The following is a 19,640-nucleotide window of genomic DNA, read 5'->3' as shown; positions in this document are numbered from 1 at the left end:
GCCTAAGCCACATGCCAAGGTTTTTGCTCAGGGACTGTATCAGCAAACATCTGTCTCAGAATTTACTTTGGGCAAATACTGTCCAGTATTTGTTTAGGAGTCCTGTTTTCTGCCCCTTTGGAAAGGTCATGCACGAGAACAGCACAGGTAGAGTCAGGATCAATGATATTAAAGTGCAGGTAGGAGGCATGGAAACTTTCCTTTTGGGTATATCTTGATCTCTGACCTAATAACCTTCTGTATCATGTGCAGACACTCACCAAAGAAGCTCTGATTATTTTTGCATGCTTAAAACCCAGCTTTACTGTGCCTAAATGGGTGGATTTTGGGGTCTGTGCCATGTGTACAGTAGCTAAGCTGTAAACAAGAGAGCTTGCTCCATTGTTCCTGATGGGATATCATCCAAGGGAAAACAGGGATTGATTTCAACAATTTGAAGCTTGTGTAGGCAGACAATACATTGTTTTTGCCTGTGGGCAGCATGAACATGCCTCTACTTCAGCCCAAGAAAGCAGCTGAGAGGGACATGAATTCAAACCGAGAGGATGGGGCAGGCCCTGGGCAGCTGGGAATGCTGAGGGGTAAAAACGTACTAAAATAAGGGAAGAATTTCTTCCTAAGCAGTAAAGATTTTTTTTCCTAAAGAACTTTACAGGCATTCTTGGGAAGAAGCCTGCTAAAAGCATCACCTTACTCAGGCTCAGCTTTCCATCAAGTAACTGTGGGGGTACAAGTCGTCGGTTTGTTTGGGTCTGGATTGAAGGCACTTGAGATAGTAATTAAGTGTTTATTATTTCTTATTAGTAAAACAGTTTCATTACTGTGAGTTCAGCAGCTTTTTATTAGAAGGCACAAAATGGCTAGCAATTTTTTGTTACAAGGTCATTTAAGACTAAACTGTCCTATTAAGAACTGACACTTACATTATTTTCCCTTTTAACCCAATAATTGATCCCACAGAGCCCCCAGTGTGGACTTTTCTGCCCAATTACAAAATACCACCTAAACCAAGAAGAAGAAGGAAGAAGAAGCATGAAGAAGAAACCCAGGACAACACCCTGTGCCCTCCATCTTGATTCCATCCACAACATACTAAAAATCCCAAAACCTCAATTTCTCACCAAGTGACACACCTACACTACTCTCTATAATCTATTTCACTTTTTTTTTTTTTTTTTTGATTCTAGTCTATCTTGAAGTCTAGGAAACCTTCTCCATTAATGAGGGTCAAAGTCAGTGCTCCCCTGGGGGTCAGGACACCCCAGTGCAGAAAGAGAAATATTCCTGGTGCCCTTGGTTTCCACAAGTGACTTTCACATTTAGGAGGGAATTCTTCCCTGCAAAGATGGAGAGGCCCTGGCACAAATTTCCCAGAGAGGCTCTGGCTGCTCTGGATCCCTGGAAGTGTCCAAGGCCAAGCTGGCCAGGGCTTGGAGCAACCTGGGACAGATGAAGGTGTCCCTGCCCATGGCAGGGGTGGAACAAGATGATGTTTAAGGTCTATTCCAACCTAAATCATTCAGGGATTTCATTATAAATGCATTTTCACAAAGAGCAGCACAAGATAAAAGGAGGCCTGAATCAAGCCATGAGGAAACTATATGGAGTAGAAATTAAAACAGTAATTTGGGACAGGAAAGATCTGGGAATGGCTGAATCATGTATGAGAGCAGAGTGGTGAATTCTTCACCTTGGTTACCAAGACATGACCCCCATGGCTGTGCAACCCCGTGTTTCCTCTCCTGACCATGTAAATCTGCTGTCATCAAACACAATGTGCATTGTGCAACTCCAGAAAGCAGAATTTGGGACTTCCCTAATGCTACTGACGTGTGATCACGAGTGGCACAGACTGTCCGAACTGCAGAGGAAATATTCCCGTTACAAACTTTGCAATTATGGAGTTTGTTTGATGTTCCTGTTGCGAAGACACTCCACTGTGAACACAGAAATAAAGAAAAAAAAATTAAAAAGAGTCTGCCCAGCAGCTACTTTTTTTTTTTTTTTTTTTTTTTTTTGTTTACATAAGCATTTATATGGGAGGAGAACAGGAGATTTGAAATGTACCTGGCAGCCTGCCGAAGCATAGGTATGACCCATGTTATCTTATAGATCTTAATTACTTGTGATGGTTAACCGACAGGAGCAGCAGAAAACTCTGAAACAAAGGGAGGCCGAGGCTCCCTGTTCCCTCCAGGGCATTTGGAGTGTCTGGAAAAATGCTCTGGTGCTGCCCTTTACCCACACACAGGCACTGGTGCAGTCACGCGTGGGACATCCCGCAATGCTAGGAAGGGTCAAAGACCAGATAAAAATGTGTAGAAAGAACTGGTGACAGGAAAACAATTATTTAATCTGAGTTTATGGTCTGTGTACATACAGGAAAAAATATTTAATCTGAGTTTGCAGGCGCAGTACGTAGAGGAAAAATTATTTATTCTAAGTTTACAGGCTCAGTAAATTGTATTTCTGGTGGATTTCAGCAGGAACATTAGCTTGGGAAAAACCAGGGTTGAATGTTGGCTTAGGAAAAGCCAAGATTGGGGCGTTCAGTGCTATGGAATGATCTCAGTTTAAGCATTTTCTATTCCCTTGTAATCTGGTTAAAATTTTAGAAAGCAGATACTAAAATACTCCAGTGCTTATTGTAAATTAATGACTGAATTGAACGACTGAAGAATTTATTGAAAATAAATGATGGCACACATCGAGTGACTGGGATAGCACTAAAAGCAGCTGAAATACTCATCTCATTACCAACAGGTTCATCTTCTGACATGTGACCTTCAGTTTCTAGGTTTAACTCGGATTTTAGGAACTTTTTCTTCTCACAGAGAGAGGGCTCAGGCACTGGCACCAACCGCCCGGGGCAGCGGCGGAGCCCCGGTGTCCGGAGCGATGTGGGATGTGGGACACGGCTTGGCGGCAGGCTCGGCAGCGTGCTCGAGGGGAAATGGCCGAACTCAGTGATTTTTGGGGGGGTTTCCCAACGCGGGCCATTCCGGGATGGACGGCGCGCGCGCGGCGGGAAACGGCGGCGCGTGGGGGGGCGGCCCCGCCCCGCTGTAGGCGTGGCCAGGGCGGGTGCTGAGTCACGCCGGGCCAGCAGAAGGGCGCTGGTACGCCCCGCGCCTTCGTGGGGGCGTGGCCTAGCGCTCGGTGGTATAAAGGGGGCGCCGGCGGCCGCGCTACCCTCACAGCGCGTCGGCGGCGGAGCGAAGCGGGTTCCTGCGTCAACAGTGCTTGGACGGAACCGGCCGCGCTCGGGCCCGCCGCCACCCCCCTAACACCACCGTCTACACAGTCACCGCACCACTCACCGGAGCAACCATGGCAGCGCCCCCTTCTCAGGTGCGCCAGAACTACCACCAGGACTGCGAGGCCGCCGTCAACCGCCAGATCAACCTAGAGCTCTACGCGTCCTACGTGTACCTCAGCATGGTGAGGGCGCGGGCGCGGCGCGCTGAGGGAAGGGTTCTACGAGGGATAAAGGGGCTACACGAGGGCTCTGCTCGGCGGGGGGTCCTTGGGTGCTGGGCGGTGCCTGCGCGCCCAGCTCCTCCTCCTTTTTCTCCACCTCCTCCTCCCCCCCCGCTGCGTTCAGGCCCCGTCTGGCCCGTCCCCTGGGTGTAGGTGAGGCCCTTTTATCTCGCCTGCTCCGCGGCCCCGCTGCCGTTGCCCTTGGCGGCTCCGTTATCAGCCGCGCTCAGCGCCTCTGCCCTTGGGGCCGGCCTGGGTAGCGGGAGGTGCCTAAGGAGGCTCCTGGCGCCTTTCCCGCAGGCGTGCTCGCCTCCCGGGCTCGGGTTTTCCTCCAGGAATCGGTGGGAGTCCATGGTTTCCTCGGGCCTAGTATTTACATGTCTCCTTTGGCCTGAGGCGCCCATTATAGCTGTTCCCTGACCTCTGTGCAGCAATCCTGGTGCTTTGGTCGTGTTGGGACATTGAGACTTCCTAAGGGCACTGTGCCGTGTTGTGTATTTTGTAGCTTTTTTACTGTGTTGATTTGGTTCTGGGCCCTGTTGTGAGCTTCTCTAAGTGGTTTATAGAGGTACACAAGCCCGAGTGCTTTGCCTTGAACCTCCAGGCCGCTGGTCTAAGAGCAGAGTTCTGTAGTAGGTTAGTAAATAACTGGCAGTTCTACAGAACTTTCCATTGAATCCTGGTAATGGTTCTGACTAAGGCATAAAGAAGCTGTGTCACGGCTTCTAACTGCTCTTACAGGGTTTTTTTTTTTTTTGCTTTCAGAAAAGTAGCTTAATTCATATTTTAGTTGCTGTTAAATTTGTATTGTAGTTCAATTTACCTCTTCTATTTTAAATGTCACTCTTTTTCACTGCAAAAAAAGTAGAAAGTGTATTCCTAGTTTAATCCCTGGAAAGCCTAGTGAAGCAAGAGAGCTTTTTTGCAAGAATACCTAAAAGTTCTTGGCTCACCCTTACCTGATGTTGCAAGTCATGACCCTGACCTGCAATGTGGTCATTGTAAACAAGCTCAGGCAAACAAAGGGAAGATTTCTTCTTGGAAAAGGCCTTTCAAGGCTGCAGTTTAATGGTGCTCAGAACAGATATCTGTGGGATTCAGGTTTTTTTGGTTTTGCGTTTTTAGAACTGAGCCAAGGACACAGACACCATTTATTTGTGTCCTTGGTAGGGGTACAGGTTAAAATTTAATCTTAGCTGGAAAAATCGAGTGATACTAAGGAAAGACTTGTTCCATACTGCCTTTCTGGTCTGGGCTTGGACTGCAGCCATCCTGAAGCAGAGGTTTAGAGCCTGTGAACTCTTTTATTTTTCAGTCCTACTATTTTGACCGGGATGATGTGGCCCTGAAAAACTTTGCCAAGTACTTCCTGCATCAGTCCCATGAGGAGCGGGAGCATGCTGAGAAGCTGATGAAGCTGCAGAACCAGAGGGGCGGGCGCATCTTCCTGCAGGACGTCAAGGTGAGCTGAGGGCTGCCCCCAGCTGCAAGGGGATGAATTTTCCTCTAGGTCCTCCCCAGAAGGAGCAGCAGCTGACACAGAGAGAGGCACAGTAATTTGAGATGGGGAGTAATTTGATTATTTGTGATTGACTAATATGAAAGTACTCCTTGTGTAAGGAGAGGGTGCTGAGCCACAGGTTGTTTGCTGTGGGGTGAAGGCAGAGCCAGAAGGCAACTGGTTCATCATCATCATTGAACTTAACACAGAGCAGATGTGCTCTGTGCACTGTTTTGAGAAGTGGGACTTTAATGGTTTGCTCAGTTCTGTTTTGAGGGTGCACTTCAAACTTTTGACTTTGCATAAATGCCTAAACTTGGTCTAAACAGAGAGTGAACTAAAGGTTCTCCACCCTACTGGTCTGTGGGTTCTTACAGAAAATGCGTGCTGTACTTTCCCTTTTCAGAAGCCAGACCGTGATGACTGGGAGAATGGCCTGACTGCCATGGAGTGTGCCCTGCACCTGGAGAAAAACGTGAACCAATCACTGCTGGAGCTGCACAAATTGGCCACTGAAAAGAACGACCCCCACGTAAGTGCATGCTGAGGACCTGTGTGGCTATCCAAGGATGTGCCTTCTAATTGTGTGGCTTTGGGGCTGAGCTGTGTGTCCCTGGTGTTGTTAAAGGTGAAAAACAGTGTGAATCGGGGGTGCAGCCCTTCCAAAGTCCTTTGGTGAGGTTATTGCTGTCCTTCCAGCAGCATTTTTAAAGTGGCAGGGACCTGCTTTATTCTCTCTGGAGTGTCTGTGAACAGTCTCTATGGAGACCATTTCTGAGGGGGTTGAGTTCCATCTTTTTAAGGCTTTTTGTCACAAGGGTTTTCTTGCCACAAAATTCCAGAGTTGCTTTGGAATATTAAAAGCCCTGGTGTTTGAGAACAGTGTCTGAAAACATGGAATTCTTCTCAGATGGGAGTTTTTTGCAAGGCTGGATTGAGGTTGCTTAATAACAGGAGGAGATTAATACATGTGGGAATGCAAGCAGTCTTGGGAGTGTCCTGCCTAAGTTAGAGGGACTGTTTGAAACAAAACCAGTGGTGTAAATCCTCACTGCAGTGGGGGTGTCTCAGATCTGTTCACGAGCTTGGCTAATGCTTCCTGCCATGAGGAAGAGGAGAGGCTTCCTGAAATGCCTGGCTCTGCAGGGTGTTCTGGAGCAAGTGAGCCTACCTAAGCCTGGCTTGCTTTGATCTTGTTCTGCAACAAAACTAGAGACTGCTTCCTCTCAGCTTGAAAATTCTGCATCCTCTCCTTAGAGAGCCTCAGTAGGGTTTCAGGCCTGAATTTAAACCTCTGGTCTCCCTTTCAGTTGTGTGACTTCATTGAGACCCATTACCTGGATGAGCAGGTGAAAGCCATCAAGGAGCTGGGTGACCATGTGACCAACCTGCGGAAGATGGGGGCCCCCAAATACGGCATGGCAGAGTATCTCTTCGACAAGCACACCCTTGGGGAGTGTCACAGCTGAAGCCTTTTCAAGAGCCATGCTGTGAGTTTCAGTGGGACTCCTACTTACTGTCCAGCCATGCATGCAGCTTCAGCTACTTAGCTAAACAGTTCCATACTCTGTACCAAATATCCCCTGTTCTGTTTGTGTTTTATGTACTGCCCTTCAGCCAATAAAGTGACTTGGTTCCAGCTGGCTTTTCCTGTTTGTTTGGAGTGAGAGTAGGCAGCTGTAGGGAAGGCAGCGGGAGGTAAATTTGTTGTGTGACGGGGATTTGCAGCTGCTGCTGAAGGCAGAAGTAGGAAAATCTCTGTGGTTTCTTTTAATTCCTTGCAGGGAACTAAAATGAGGAAACAAAACTGTGGTCCTGGGCTTGAGCCTTGCTGTTTATTTTCTGAGAGTGGGCAGTAAAAATCAGCTGAGTGATGTCTGCTGCCATACAGCTTTCTCTGAGCACTGTCAAATTCGCGGTGGGAGATGTGGAACTTCAGAAGGAAGCAATGTGCTGGGCAGATGCCGCAGCTGCCTGTGCTGGCAAGCCCCTACCTTGCCTTATCCCAGTACTGGAAAACACCAGCCAGCCAGAACTGGAAGAAGCACTGTGGGTCTGCATCGGAAGTGATGGGACTTTATTCAGGCCCTTACTTTCCCTGGACTGTCTTGTTAGGAGTGCAAGTCCTGCCTGAGAAAGGACTCAAGTTCTCATTCTTGCTGTGGGGAGAAGTATGCACATTACCTGTGCTCCTATTCTGGGGAGTGCCTGGCTGGTCAGGCTGGTATCTGAAATATTTAACACTCAGAGTCTTGTTCTTTTGCTGCAGGTTGGGTTGTTTGGTGCTTTTGCTCTTGTTGCAACACGAGTTGTGCCTGCTGCTGTAGCTGAGGCCAGGAGCAGTGTGTCCTCAGTGCTGGTTTCAGCTCAGGCTGAGCTCCAGCTGCATGTCCAGCGCCTCTGTTTGGATGAGTGTCAGGATAAGCCAGGTATCCCATGGATCCATGGATTCCCCTTTAGCTGTACTGGTCCATCTGCTCCTCCCCTGGGCTTTCACTGGCCTCCAGGATCACCTCCATTAGCCCCACGTAGTCTCCCTCTGCTAGGGAGATTCCAGAGTCATTGGGGGATGGACTCTCTGCTCTCCTGGGCTCTTTGGGAGCTGGCGGGTTGGTGTTTCCATTCCCAGTGTCTCTCATGTTCCTGGAAACGTCTGGGTGCTGGTCTGGAGCGCTGGCTGCATCTTCCAAACTCAGGCTGCGAGCCTCAGGGCCCAGGTTGCCCTTGTGGGACCTTTCCAGTGCTGGAGAAGTGACGGGAGTGAAGGAGAAGCAGAGGGAGGCGCTGCCTCCGGGGGTTTTGTTGCTGGGGGTGTGAAAGGCACTGGAATGCTCCGAATTGGGAGTGGCTGAGGCCGAGCTCTCCAGGTTTAGCCAGGGTGGGCGTGAGCCTTTGGAGTTCTTCCGGCCTTTGAAGCTGCCATGCTTCTCGTGCTCAGAGGGCTCTGGCAGGAAGGGGAATTTGGGGCTGTTGGATGCTGTGGACTGTGCTCCTGGACTTCCTGTGGTGGCAGCTTCCCTAGAGCTGCTCTTTCCTTCTTCTACTGTCACGGCCACAGAGTCAGGACCTTTACTCCGCTCTGTTGGCCAAACAAAGGTTTCCTTTGCTGCAGAGCCCAGGGAGCTCTGACTCTTGTCCACATCGCTGGCCCTGGAAGGGGAGGCGTTGACAATGACATCCCGAAGGGAAGTGGAGCACGCAGCAATGCTGGAGAGTGCTGGTGGCTTCTTGCGCCCTTGGCGCCGGGAAGGGAAAATCATGGGGATGGAGCTGATGGGTGTCTGTGGAGCGCTGTAGAACCCAGGCCTCTCGTAAAACGGGGTGGACATGAAAGCATCAAACTCCCGTAGTTTTCCCTCTTCACTGTCCCACTGCTCCTGAGAGTCTCCCCTTGGCTGATGGATGCCACAAGGGCTTCCAGCCTTCCCCATGTCCTGGTAGGTATAATGGGAGAAGGGCGATGCAGGTTCTCCTCGCCGGCGCAGCAGGTTCATCCGGGAAGAGGACCTGGAGAAGTTCGGGGACTGGACACCCAGGAGGCGGCCCAGGTGTCCCAGCAAGGGAGTGGAGTGGTTGGCTTCCTCATTCTCTTTAATCTGCTCCAAGGGCTGGAACTCCATCTCTTCCTTCTGCATGCTGGGAAAGGCAAAGTCGACTGTTACACAGCCACGGAAGCGGGGGGAAGGGGGAAATCTCCTAGAGAGGCTGGCAGCACTGGGAATGCTGCTGCCAGTGGCAAGCCTCTCCCTGTATTGCCATTAGTCCCCCAAAACAGGGATGCTCATCATACAGGTGAGTGAGGAAAAGAGGTTAGATTTATCCTGTTCCATGAAGAACGTTGGCTGTTGTGGATGAGCCTAAAAGCTCTGCAGGTGTAATGTCCTACATAAGACCTGATCCAGGTTGTCCCTGCTCTCACCTGATGTCAAAAGTGGAGCCCAGGAAGGACGGGCGCTTGTATTCAGCGGTGGCTGCAGTGTAGGGTGGCTGGGGATCAGGCTCGTTCCAGTACAGGTCCTTCTCCAAAATGGGTAAATCCTGGTGCATCTCATCCACTGCCATGAGGGAAACCTACGGGGGACATCAGGAATGTCACATGGGGTGAGGAGCATTTTGTGCACCTGTTATTGAGGGACAAAGAAACACAGAGCTGGAGGAAGTGGTGCAGCATGGAAACCAGGCAAGTGGCTGGGGTTGCTGTGGTTTCCTGTCATTTGGGCTGTTTCTCACACTGAGATTTGATTAATTGGAAGGAAAATTGTGCTGAAGGAGATGGGAAAGCAACAGACTCACTAAGACAGAAGGGTGGGAGGTGGGGAGTTATTGCATGGCAGAAAGCAGAGGAGGCAGTTTTAGATGGACACAGGGTAAGAAAGCAAGGAGGGGCAGGAATGATGTGCCATTTAAAGGCAGCTGAGGCCTGAAACAAGCAGCCTTGATCTATCCCATGTGCCAGAGCATGGACTTAAGCTGCAGGCAGCCCCTGTTTACAAAGACATGCCAGAAGCCCCAAATTCCCTGCTGTGGATTGGGAGGATCTCTCCCATTGCAGGCAGGGAGGTGGAGGCAGAGGTGTTGCAGGAGAACTTGGTCACTGTCCTGCCTTGGTGTTCCTCTTCAGGCAAGGCTCAACTGGCAAATCTTCTCCCCTTTACCTGCAGGTTCCTGTCAATGAGCCAGTTGGCTTCAAAGTCATCATCGTCCTCCCCAAAAGGGTTGATGAGCTGCTCAGCCACCTGCATTTGGAGAGCACACAGCAAAGGTCACCGTTGTCATCCCTGCCCCTTTCCCTGCAGGGAGAAGTCAGGTGTGATACCCTTTGAATTCCAAGCCATGTTTTTCTTCCCAAAAGGGGGTGGGTTAAAAGTGGAAGCATTCCAGGGGTTGGAAGACATTAGAATTTGTAATAACTGCCCCCTGCTCACACAACCCTCCTGCAACTTTAGGAGCTCCTTTTTTCCCCTCTAATAAGGACCAAAGCCTAGGAAAAGTGCAGCTGGTGTCCAGAATGAGACAGTTGGAAAACTAGAAAGTCCTGGCACTTCCTCAGCTCCTCTTGGCTTCCTGTTACTGCCCATAGATCAAAGAACACAGCAGGGTTCCTGGTGAGCTCACACTGGGAAAAACCCTTGGCTGGGTCAGATTCCACCTCCAGCCCTATTTTCTGGGACTTACCTTTAACCAGCCAGCATAGAAGAAGAATTGCAAAAACGTAAATACGGGCACAAAGAGATCCAGCTCATGGCCAGGATATGCTTTCTCTGGATCCAGGAATTGCCTCCCAATCAGACAGGCCAGGAAGAAGCTGTAAACAGCCACGGTCACCACCTGGGAAGGATGCCAAGGGACACACCAGGGCAGCATGAGTTCCCAGCATCTCCCTTCAGTTCCACCCCACACAGCTCCAAAGCCAAACTCTGTAGCCTCTGAGAAGCCTTGGATTCAGTTCTGACAGGCTTTTTGCAGGAGAATGCCTTTCCCTACGGAAAGCTACAGACATTCCCTTTTCCCTGCAGCTTTTACCTACACTGTGTGCTGTCCCTGGAATGAAATCTGTGAGGTTGTCACAGGCCAGTGGCAGCAGCAAGCACATGACTTCCTGAGTGGGCTGGAAGCTGTCTCATGGCTCAGTCCATGCTGGCAGGCTGCTTCCAAGTCCAGGAAGGGAACTCTGGCATTGCTATTTGCTCCTTCCTTCTTTCTTCTCATGCTGAGCTTTTATTAATATTTGCCTGCCTAGATTTCAGGCTATGCTGAGCTTTGTGCTTTTCCCTGTCATCACAGGACTTCCCCTTTTCAAGTTAAAAGTAAGCAAGACTCTCACGTGGTCCCCTTGATATAAACAATGGGTTCAAAACAGGAATACACTTTACATGTTCCCCATTAACCTCTAGCACTGCCAGAGCAGCAGCAACACTCCTGTTTCATGGTGAAGGGCATCCCTGTTATCTGAGCAGCTGGATTGTAGGAGACAAAGGAGCAAGGTGGTGCCAAAGTGTCTGCCTGGGCTGATAAACAGCTGAGTACACGCCTGGCACAACCTTCCCGGGATCTTGCCCAGGATGTGATCCCTGCAAGGTGGTGCAGGGACTGTGTCTGTGTGTTCCTGTGCTTTCCATGGATCTATGGGGATTTGTTACCCCTGGATAGAGGTTATTTCTGGAGAGGTGGATGTGTCTGAGTTGGGCAAAGTAGGCTGGGCTGGTTGTGTGCTGAGGTACCAATGGAAGAGTGATGATGTGTGCGGGTGAGGGATTCAAGAGTAACCTGCATTTTTCATGGGTGGGTCAGGTATAAAGCACTTCTACAAAGGTAGGCTGAGACAGCTGGCCTATCAGCCAGGAGATGAGGTTTTGGGGCAGCTGTGGCCTTCTAGTACCTTTAAAGGAGCTTATGGAAAGGAAGGAGAGGGACTTTTTATACAGGCAGATAGTGACAGCACATGGAGCAATGGTTTTAAACTGATAGAGGGCAGGTTTACATTAGATACAAGGAAGGAATTCTTTACTAGGAAGGTGTAAATCCCCGGCATAGGTTTTCCAGAGAAGCTGTGGCTGCCCCAGTCCTGGAAGCACCCAAGGCCGGGTTGGACAGGGCTTGGAGCAACCTGGGATAGTGGAAGGTGTCCCTGGATGAGCTTTATGCTCTCTTCCAACCCAAACAATTCCAGGTGTGGGTGTAAGTGGGGATGTGCACAGGCTGTGGTGAAGCAATGGGTGTGGAGATTCCCTTCTCACCTGGGTGTAGACCAGGGGGATGCTGATCCAGTCGTATCCGTAGAGTTTCCCACACTGGCTGCGCAAGGTGTTGAGCTCCTGCAGCAGGAAAAAGGGGATGTCAGGAATTTCCCATCTCCTTGCAGAGCCTCTCCAGCACCACTGTCCTCCATTACTCCAGCCCTTTCCCTTCTGCTTATACCTTCTCTGGAAGGGGGGCTCAGTCTCATCCTTGGAGGAATTCCCTGCTGCCTGGCTGTCTCCCCCTGAGCCCAAGATCCTTTGTTAGCTCACTTCACAGCAGAGTTTCTCCTCCCAAAATGAGCAGCCAACAGGTGAGGCCAAGAACGCCCTCAGCAGTATCCATTTCTTTCTCCTGTCTATAGATAAATATCCCACAGGGAGATTTCTCTCTCTCTCTGAGGAGATAAATCCTGCTCCAGGCAACAGAAACCATGTGACTTTTCTCTGCACATGAATACCAAGAAGGATGAGCTGCTCCAGAGCCTTTTTCTGTGCAGCTGGGCAGGGACTGTTGCCAGGTCTTGCCTGTGGAGCATGGCCTGTTGCCCAAAATTATCTCAAGAGTTTTTAACAGCAATGTTTTCCACTGGACCTCAGTTGTTGAGGATGTTTTTGACCTCCCCTAGACTTCCAGATATATTCTTCCTCGTGGCTTTCCATCTGGACCCTAGAAACCTCCATTGGCATTGGCTGTTCTAGAATGTGTCATGGATCCGCTTCACAGGTGCCTCCTGTTCCCCAGGATCTCAAAGCCCTGCCTGTCCTCTGTCACTCACATTCAGGATGCCTTGGAGCAGCACACTGTCCCGGATCCTCCCATCATTCCTCGCTTTCACAGCCAGGTTGGAGAACCACACGCAGGGGATCCAAAACTTGTTGTGGGGGGAATTTAAGCTCTCAAACTTCTTGTGCTCTTCTGGTGTCATGAGGCCTGGATGGGAGAGAGCAGCTGGGAGAGGGATGGACATAGAGGGCAGAAGGAACTGATCTGGTCTGGAATGAAAACACCTGAATCTCAGGTGGATGCCTTGGCTCTTCCTAAAAATCCCAGTAAAGACTCAGAATTTGGGGAGACATGCAGAAGGACAAGTCTCCTTGGTAAAACTTTGAGTAATGGAGGTGGGATAATGGGATTTCACTTTGGATGTCTGCAGCACATCAGATAAGAGCCATCAGGGAGATGAAGCACTGCTGATGGTGCAGCTGCCTGGTGTCCATAGATACTTGTTGAGAATGGGATAATTTGTGTCCCTGAAGTGCCTGTTCTTTATAGGAGGCTGACAATATCACATCTCTATGGATTGCTGAGGGAACCTAGACAATGTGGGCAGACTGGGGACTCTGCTGCACCATGAGGAGCATTTCCCAAAAAGATACCGTGTGCCTAGCAGTTAAGCTTGGAGACTTGGGGCTTGAATTCCCACCTGCCCTGAGGGATCAGAACCACCCCATTTATAAAGAACCTTTCCCAGGGCCCCCTGCCCCTAGAGGAGCAGCAAGGAGCAGTGCTGACCTGCCCTCACGACGTGCTCCATGCTGGGGAAGCGCTTGTAGACGGCGGTGCTGACGGAGCGCAGGATCAGCACGCTGACCAGGTTGCTGTAGCGCATCAGGGTGCGGCGCAGGAGCCTCCCGTACTCATCCTCCCCATCCACGTTGCAGGACACCAGGTTCATGATTCGGTCTGGCCAGGGGATGCTCTCGTACTGGGCCCACCAGCGGGACACCACCAGGGCCACATAGAAACCTAGAGGGGAGCTGAGAGAGTCAGGTGTCTGAAAAGAGCTTTTTCCTCCCACTCTGTCGGATCTCTTTCTCTTCTGCTCGCACAGGGATGGGTGCCGCAATGTCTGGAGGGGAATTCAGTCCTCCATGCTAAAAGGAGGCTGGATTTCATACTTCCCTTCCAACCTAAACCGTTCTGATTCGATGAAGCAATCTTAAAGATGATCTCAAATCCCTGCTCTGGACAGGTACGTCTTCCACTAGGCTAGGTTGCTCAGAGCTCCACCCAGTTTAGCCTTGAAAACTTCCAGGGGTGAGGCAGCCACAGATTCCCTGGGCATATCTAGTGCCACTTGGAGCTTGTCCTCCTGTGCTGGGTAACACTTACAGCTGTGGGATGTTCCTCCCACTTCAGGAGTTTTACAGAGGTGGAGGGAGAGATCTGCTCTGCCAGCAGAGCTCTGCTGAACCAAGAAGAAGAAATGCTGTCCCATTCCCCTCCCTGCTGGATTCCAGACAGCTCCTTACCCAGCACGAAGGACACGGGGATTAGCTCAGCATAGCTGTTGCAGTACAGCGCCAGCTTCTCGAACATCAGCCTTTGGCTCTCACTCAGGATCAGCCTAAAAGGGACAAACAGAAGCAGTTCTCCCTCTCCTTTCTCCCCTCCCCTTCCCTCCTGTGAACAGTCTGGCAAGTGCCTGCCCAGCAGGATCCCTGCCACAATCCTGCATTTCTCCTGTGTCCTGCCCCAGGCCAGGCTGTGGGTGTGAAGTTGCTCACCTGTAGACAAGGCTGATGGTGAAGTAGAGCAAGATGAAGATCAGGAACTCGGAGTAGAGCAGTTTGTAGATGCTGCCCTTCCATTGGAGCAGGAGCTGGGAGAAGGTGCCCAGGCGGGCATCAGCCACGCGGTTGGTGTAGGTCACTGTCATCACAGCTCCTGTGCAGGCACGTGACAAGCAGGGCTTGGAGCTTGAGCAGGAGGAGACACAGGGACATCCCAAGTGTCCCACCGAGCAAGATGGAAAGGAAGGAGAAAACAGAAGGAGCTGAGATCAAAAGCTGGGTAAGATGTAGGCAGCAGCACAGAAAACCAGGATGAAAATTGACAGTAGGCAATTAATTTGATGGGTTTGCCATCTTTTCTCTGTCCTTGAGCTGGTTATAGTGACCAAGGATGCATTTTCTGGTGGATCTCTTTGATTTTAGTGTTTGATTTTTGTCAGCATTCAAATGGGGCTGGTTGACTGAAGAGGACAAAGCCCATGTGCCACCCCCTTCCACAAAACACTTGTGGTAAGGTTAATCTCAGGGTCACAAACTGCAAAGTTTATGCTTAGCCCAGTAATTTTCTTAATATAGTTTTTGTTCCAAATATGTTTCTGTAAACCTACTTTCTGGGAAACCTCTTCCTGAAATACTGCTGGGGAAAAAAACCCCAACCCAAAGGGAACGGAAAACCCCAGAAAGATTTCTTGGGACTGATCCAGATGAAGGCATCCCAGCAAGGATAGCTATCTGCACTCTGCTAGTCCTAGTCATGTAGGCAGAGCAGCCTTCCCTGTTGGAGATCTGTGGGATGAAGTTCAGCCAGACTCTCAGGGCCCAAATTCCAGCAGCTCTACCTCCCCTCTCCTTCAACCATATGTTGCACAATAAATCACCGTGGCTGAAAAATAGGCATTCAGGCTCCTGAAATGCTCCCCAGACATGCAGCATCCCCATTTCACTTCTTGTCTAACTTGCATAAATAATTCTTTATAATCAATTAATAATCAGACTCATAGTTGCATAAACCTGAATTTATTTTAAAAACACCCCAACAAACAACAAGACACCAGTGTTATTCATGCCAGGCAGATTGGTGAATGATTTCTTGGGTTAGAAATAATTATCCAGTGTGAACTATTGGTATTTCTGAATCCTAAACTGTCACCAGGCATTGCTATTTAACAGAGCTAATAATGTTAATGATTATGGGGCCTTGGGCTCTTCCCTGAATGATGGGGATGAAGAAGCACTTCAAGGGACAGGTCACACCCTGAAGCAGCTAAAGGCAGGTAAGTTTGGGGCCACATTCCTCATTTGTTTCTCATTTAAGCATCCCAGTGAAAGATTTACATTTAGGTGAGGACAACTCAGGTCCCAGTGAGCTGCTGCTGTGGAAAACCAGCAAAGTCTGGATTTTTGGCTGTTTCAACCAAGCAACATCTTTGTCCTGGGTTTGGCTTTTTCGTGCTGCTCCTCCTTTGGGTGTCCCTGTCAAAACGTAGGTCCCTGAGACCCCTCTTAAGGGTGGTATAGAGGAGCAGAGTTGTCCCTGTCCCCAGCTGTACAAATGCCCATTTCAGTAAATCCTCATCTCTATTCCATATTGGTTTCTGGGTACAGAACTTGGAAAAGTAGGTTTTAACTGCCCCAGAGGTTGAGCCCACAGGCTTGTCCAGAAGAGAAAAGCATGCCCAAAACTTCCTACATTTTTGGGGCCTCTTACACAAAGCTGCATCTCTTTTCTGGACATTAGGGCTCGAAAGCATTCAGGGAGATTCTTCGTTGCGTAACCTAAATACAGATTCCCTTTTTTACCAAAGAAGGAAAACTCCAGCTCTTGGCCATGTAAATAATGGATGTCGCCCACCTCTACTCTGTTCTGCTCCTGTGTGGTTTATGGGGCTTTTCCCAGTGCTTTTCCCTCCAGCCCTGAACGGGTAAGGCACCTCCCTGCCCACCTGCCAGCCTGTGCTGGGCTGCCCTGAGATGTCATTGAGCAGCTGGCATGTTCCATTAGTGGCTGAGGTCCATGGTGAGAGGTGGCACACTGGAGTCAGGACAGGCTGAAAGATCCCACCCAGGGAGCTGCTACCTGCCACTGCTGCAGCCCCTGCTCATCCCTCTGGACTAACCAACACACCTGGAAGTCAACTGACCTGGAATTCAGTTGTGGGAGCCCACAGCAAGCAAGATTCTGAGACATCAGGTGCATCACCCACCACAAACAGACCCTAGCAGGTATCGCAAAGACAGACAACGAGCAGACAGAGCAGAGGGATGGAGCCAGAGGAGGTCACGGATAGGCAGGAAGATGGATCTCTGCAGGAAAGAGTGATCCTCCTGCTGCTGTTAGGAGGACCAGATACTCACAGTCATGGGCTCCTGAGCTGTGCTGGAGGCTGGGGAGGTTTGGTCCTGCACGTGTCCCCGCTAGGTCCTTTGTGGCCCGGGCCACCACCCACATCCTCGTGCCCCCTTGGCTCATAGGTGGATTGGACCTGCCCCACACGGTGTGCTAAGGAGCCTGAGACCCACTTGGGAGCTGCAGCCGGTCACTTGATGCTGTAATCCCTCCTCATTACAAAAGAGACTCTGTTGTCTTTTGCCCTGTTCCCTCCTAATCTGAGTAAGCCCTGCGTGTTTATAGAGGCGGCCGGAGGAGGGGGAGGCAGGGCTGGCTGCTCCGCTGCTGCAAACTCCTGGCACAGCCATTGTGGCTGCCAGAAGAGAGGCATTTTTCCTCTAATTCTTTCCTGTTTGGTCCCTCTCTCCGTGTCACAATCTTACAGGAACCTCAGGAGATTATGCAGGGCTGGAATTTTCCACCAAGGCTGTAAAACATGGTGGCTTGGGGGCTGCCCTCTCTTCCCTAGGTCAGTGAAAGACCCGGTCCATGCTCTGCCTGGCTCTCACAGGATGTTTCCCTGTCATCCCCCACTGTCCCTGGATGAGTTTGCTACCTCTTCTGGCTGTGGCTTGGATGCTGAAGATTTCCAATCTGCCACTGGTTCTCTGAGACTCTTTCCATGTGTTCACTTTCTTTTGCTCTTGCTTTTCCAGCAGTGCTTGAGAGTTGTCACTGTGCTTGCTTGCATGACATCCTGAAAAACATTGGTCCTTGCCTTGCCCTCAAACTTCCACCAAGCCAGGGAACTCCTTCCCTCTGTCTTCCCAGGGTTCTTAGTCCCTTTTCTTCTCCTTCCCAATTGTGACTGCCCTTCTACCACCTCCTCAATGCTTTCTGCTCAGGTCTTAAGGACATTCCCCTTCCATAAGGCTCTGAATCAAAATCTTTAATGAACTGGTCTTCCATTGTTTAGGCAGCTGTGGGACACTGTGGAGAGGGAGCACAGGTCTGATCCTTGCAGGTAAGGGCAGCTGGAGACCCAGGCTCCTGTAATAACCAGTGCTGGTTATTACTCCTGTGCTATTCTCCTGTGCTTTGTCTTTGACACTTAGCATCAGTAGTTTGGATCAGTTTGTCCCAGCTGTAGTTTTCTCTTTCCTGTGACTGATCCTTGACAGGGGGAGTAGGCTGTTTCACTGCTCCTCTGGAGCAGGTGCTGCTTGGCATCTGCCTGATGTGGAATTTCTGGTGCAGTCCTGGGAATTGCTACCAGTGGCAGGGAGAGCATGGTTTAAAATGTGGTATCAGTGCTCTGTGAAGGGACATGAGAGCAGAGGGACCCTCTCTGAAGGGAATGTGGTCCACTTCCAGGGCTGGAATTGCTGAGGGTCTTAGTGCCTGAACCCTCATCCTCACACACAGCAGAGAGAGACAGGTGAGACATTTGCTGTAGCTGTTGGAAGCAGTTTGGCTGCTCCAGTGGACGTGGAACAACAACCCCGAGTGTCCTGCTGTTTGTGGAGGGATATGCTGGCATCTGGGGGCCTCTGCTGCCCTCCTCTGAGAGCAGCTCTGCTGGCAGCTTGTGTGCTCCACAGCTGCTCTTGGGACAGTAGGAAATATGTGTGGAATTGAATATTAAAGTAAATAACTGAGGGGCTACCAGCGTGGCAGAGCTGCTTGGATCTCTTTCCACATCTCCTATATGGCCTCAGACCCTGAGGAGGAGGATGGTTTGAAAGCCTGCCTTGTTCAGCAGAGCAGGAAGCAAAGACGTGCTTACATCCATCCTCAGAGCCCTGGAATCATCCTCATTTTCTCCATACTAAAGATGTAGAGCTTGAATTGCTGTACTGGGAGTTGAATCCCTGCTTTGGGAATGCCAAAGGGCTGCTCTCAATGCTGAGTTAGCAGCAGCTGGCTGGGAAAGGCACAGTGCCCTCCTTGCTCTCTCCCAGAGAACAGTAAGTGCTTTTAGGGACAGCAGGTCCCAAAGCTTGGTGAAATCCCTTTCCCTTCTCCAGTTTCAGTGCTGGGATAGACACAGAGGCAGCTGGCATCAGAGGCATCTCTGCAAACTACATTCTTCCTTGAAATCTGATGTAATTTTTAAAAAATAGAACTGGGAAGTGTCTGGAGAGATGCTGTTTTTTATGGACAGGATTCACTCAAAGGTTTGAACTGGCCAGAAATGTTTGAAGAGGATGCAGTGACCCTGCAGTGCTTTTGTGAGGACCCCCAGGCTTGTTCCCCTCATGCTGCAGAATTCCTCACTAATTCTTGCTGCCCTGAGAGCTGGGGTGCCTGTCCCTGTGCCAAGCTCCATCTGATCCTTTGCATTTTGCTTTTAGGGGCTTGGATGGTGACAAGCCTCTCACTTTGCCTCAGACGTTGCATAGTTCAGTGGATACAGCATGAAAATGAAGGAAGGGTCCTTAGTGAGGACCCTCGTCGTTTGCCTTAGGAATCCCCCTTAGGTGGGGATTAGGTGCCGAAGGGAGGATCAAACGTGCTGGTGCTGGAAATCAGAGACCCCACAGGAGCCTTGCTGCAGCCCATGCAGCCAGCTGAGCAAACATGTGGCACAGCCAAGGAGCCAGCCAGAGGGGCTGGATGGAGCCTGGAGTTTCAGGCCATTTGTTCTCCTTTCCATGGCAATACCAGCTGGTTTGATTTTGCTGGGTAAGGGGTGTCAGCAAGTCAGATTCTGCTTTCCAAACTCAAAGATAATGCCTGTTCTTCCTTCCCTTCCCAGCCTCTCTCTGGTTTTCTTTTTCTTCTTCCCCTTTCCTTCCCCTTAATTTCCCTTCTTTTTATTTCCACTTTCCCCTTTTTCCTTTCCTTTCCTGCTTCTCTTCTGGGAAGAAGAGGGGAGCACATGCTGCTCTCCCCCTTATGACAAGTTACTTTTTCAAGTGGCTGGGATTCAGCACATCTCTCTCAAAGCTTCCTGTCAGCACTATCAGTTCTCATCCTTCCTGCCTTTGTTGGTTCCTGGAAGCACTTCTACCTTTCTAATCCGAGGACCCTCTGTTGCTGCTAGCCAAGCATTGGGAGTTAATAATTACAAAGA

At 50.2% G+C, this 19,640-nt stretch overlaps 2 protein-coding genes and 1 long non-coding RNA gene across 3 annotated transcripts; 1 reads left to right on the top strand and 2 right to left on the bottom strand.

Moving 5' to 3' along the window:
- Positions 1-890: 890 nt before the first annotated feature.
- Positions 891-3,034, bottom strand: LOC127059668 (uncharacterized). Its single transcript, XR_007777682.1, has 3 exons — positions 2,758-3,034; positions 2,068-2,287; positions 891-1,937 (listed from the first exon to the last, which is right to left on the bottom strand). It is a non-coding gene; the product is annotated as an uncharacterized LOC127059668 (long non-coding RNA).
- A 160-nt stretch (positions 3,035-3,194) lies between these two features.
- Positions 3,195-6,620, top strand: FTH1 (ferritin heavy chain 1). The gene is made up of 4 exons (XM_009097087.4): positions 3,195-3,441; positions 4,796-4,942; positions 5,388-5,513; positions 6,292-6,620. The coding sequence occupies exons 1-4, from the start codon at positions 3,331-3,333 to the stop codon at positions 6,448-6,450; spliced, it is 543 nt and encodes a 180-aa protein (XP_009095335.1). The 5' UTR covers positions 3,195-3,330; the 3' UTR covers positions 6,451-6,620.
- A 139-nt stretch (positions 6,621-6,759) lies between these two features.
- BEST1 (bestrophin 1) lies at positions 6,760-15,420 on the bottom strand. The gene is made up of 9 exons (XM_009097159.4): positions 14,230-15,420; positions 13,975-14,069; positions 13,235-13,468; positions 12,498-12,652; positions 11,719-11,796; positions 10,157-10,309; positions 9,637-9,717; positions 8,901-9,052; positions 6,760-8,617 (listed from the first exon to the last, which is right to left on the bottom strand). The coding sequence occupies exons 1-9, from the start codon at positions 14,379-14,381 to the stop codon at positions 7,438-7,440; spliced, it is 2,280 nt and encodes a 759-aa protein (XP_009095407.2). The 5' UTR covers positions 14,382-15,420; the 3' UTR covers positions 6,760-7,437.
- Positions 15,421-19,640: the final 4,220 nt, after the last annotated feature.

Source organism: Serinus canaria, chromosome 5, assembly GCF_022539315.1.
Source record: "Serinus canaria isolate serCan28SL12 chromosome 5, serCan2020, whole genome shotgun sequence".
In the NCBI taxonomy this organism is placed as follows: domain Eukaryota; kingdom Metazoa; phylum Chordata; class Aves; order Passeriformes; family Fringillidae; genus Serinus; species Serinus canaria.
Note: the sequence above shows the minus strand (reverse complement) of the source record. Positions and strands in the feature narration are given on the sequence as shown.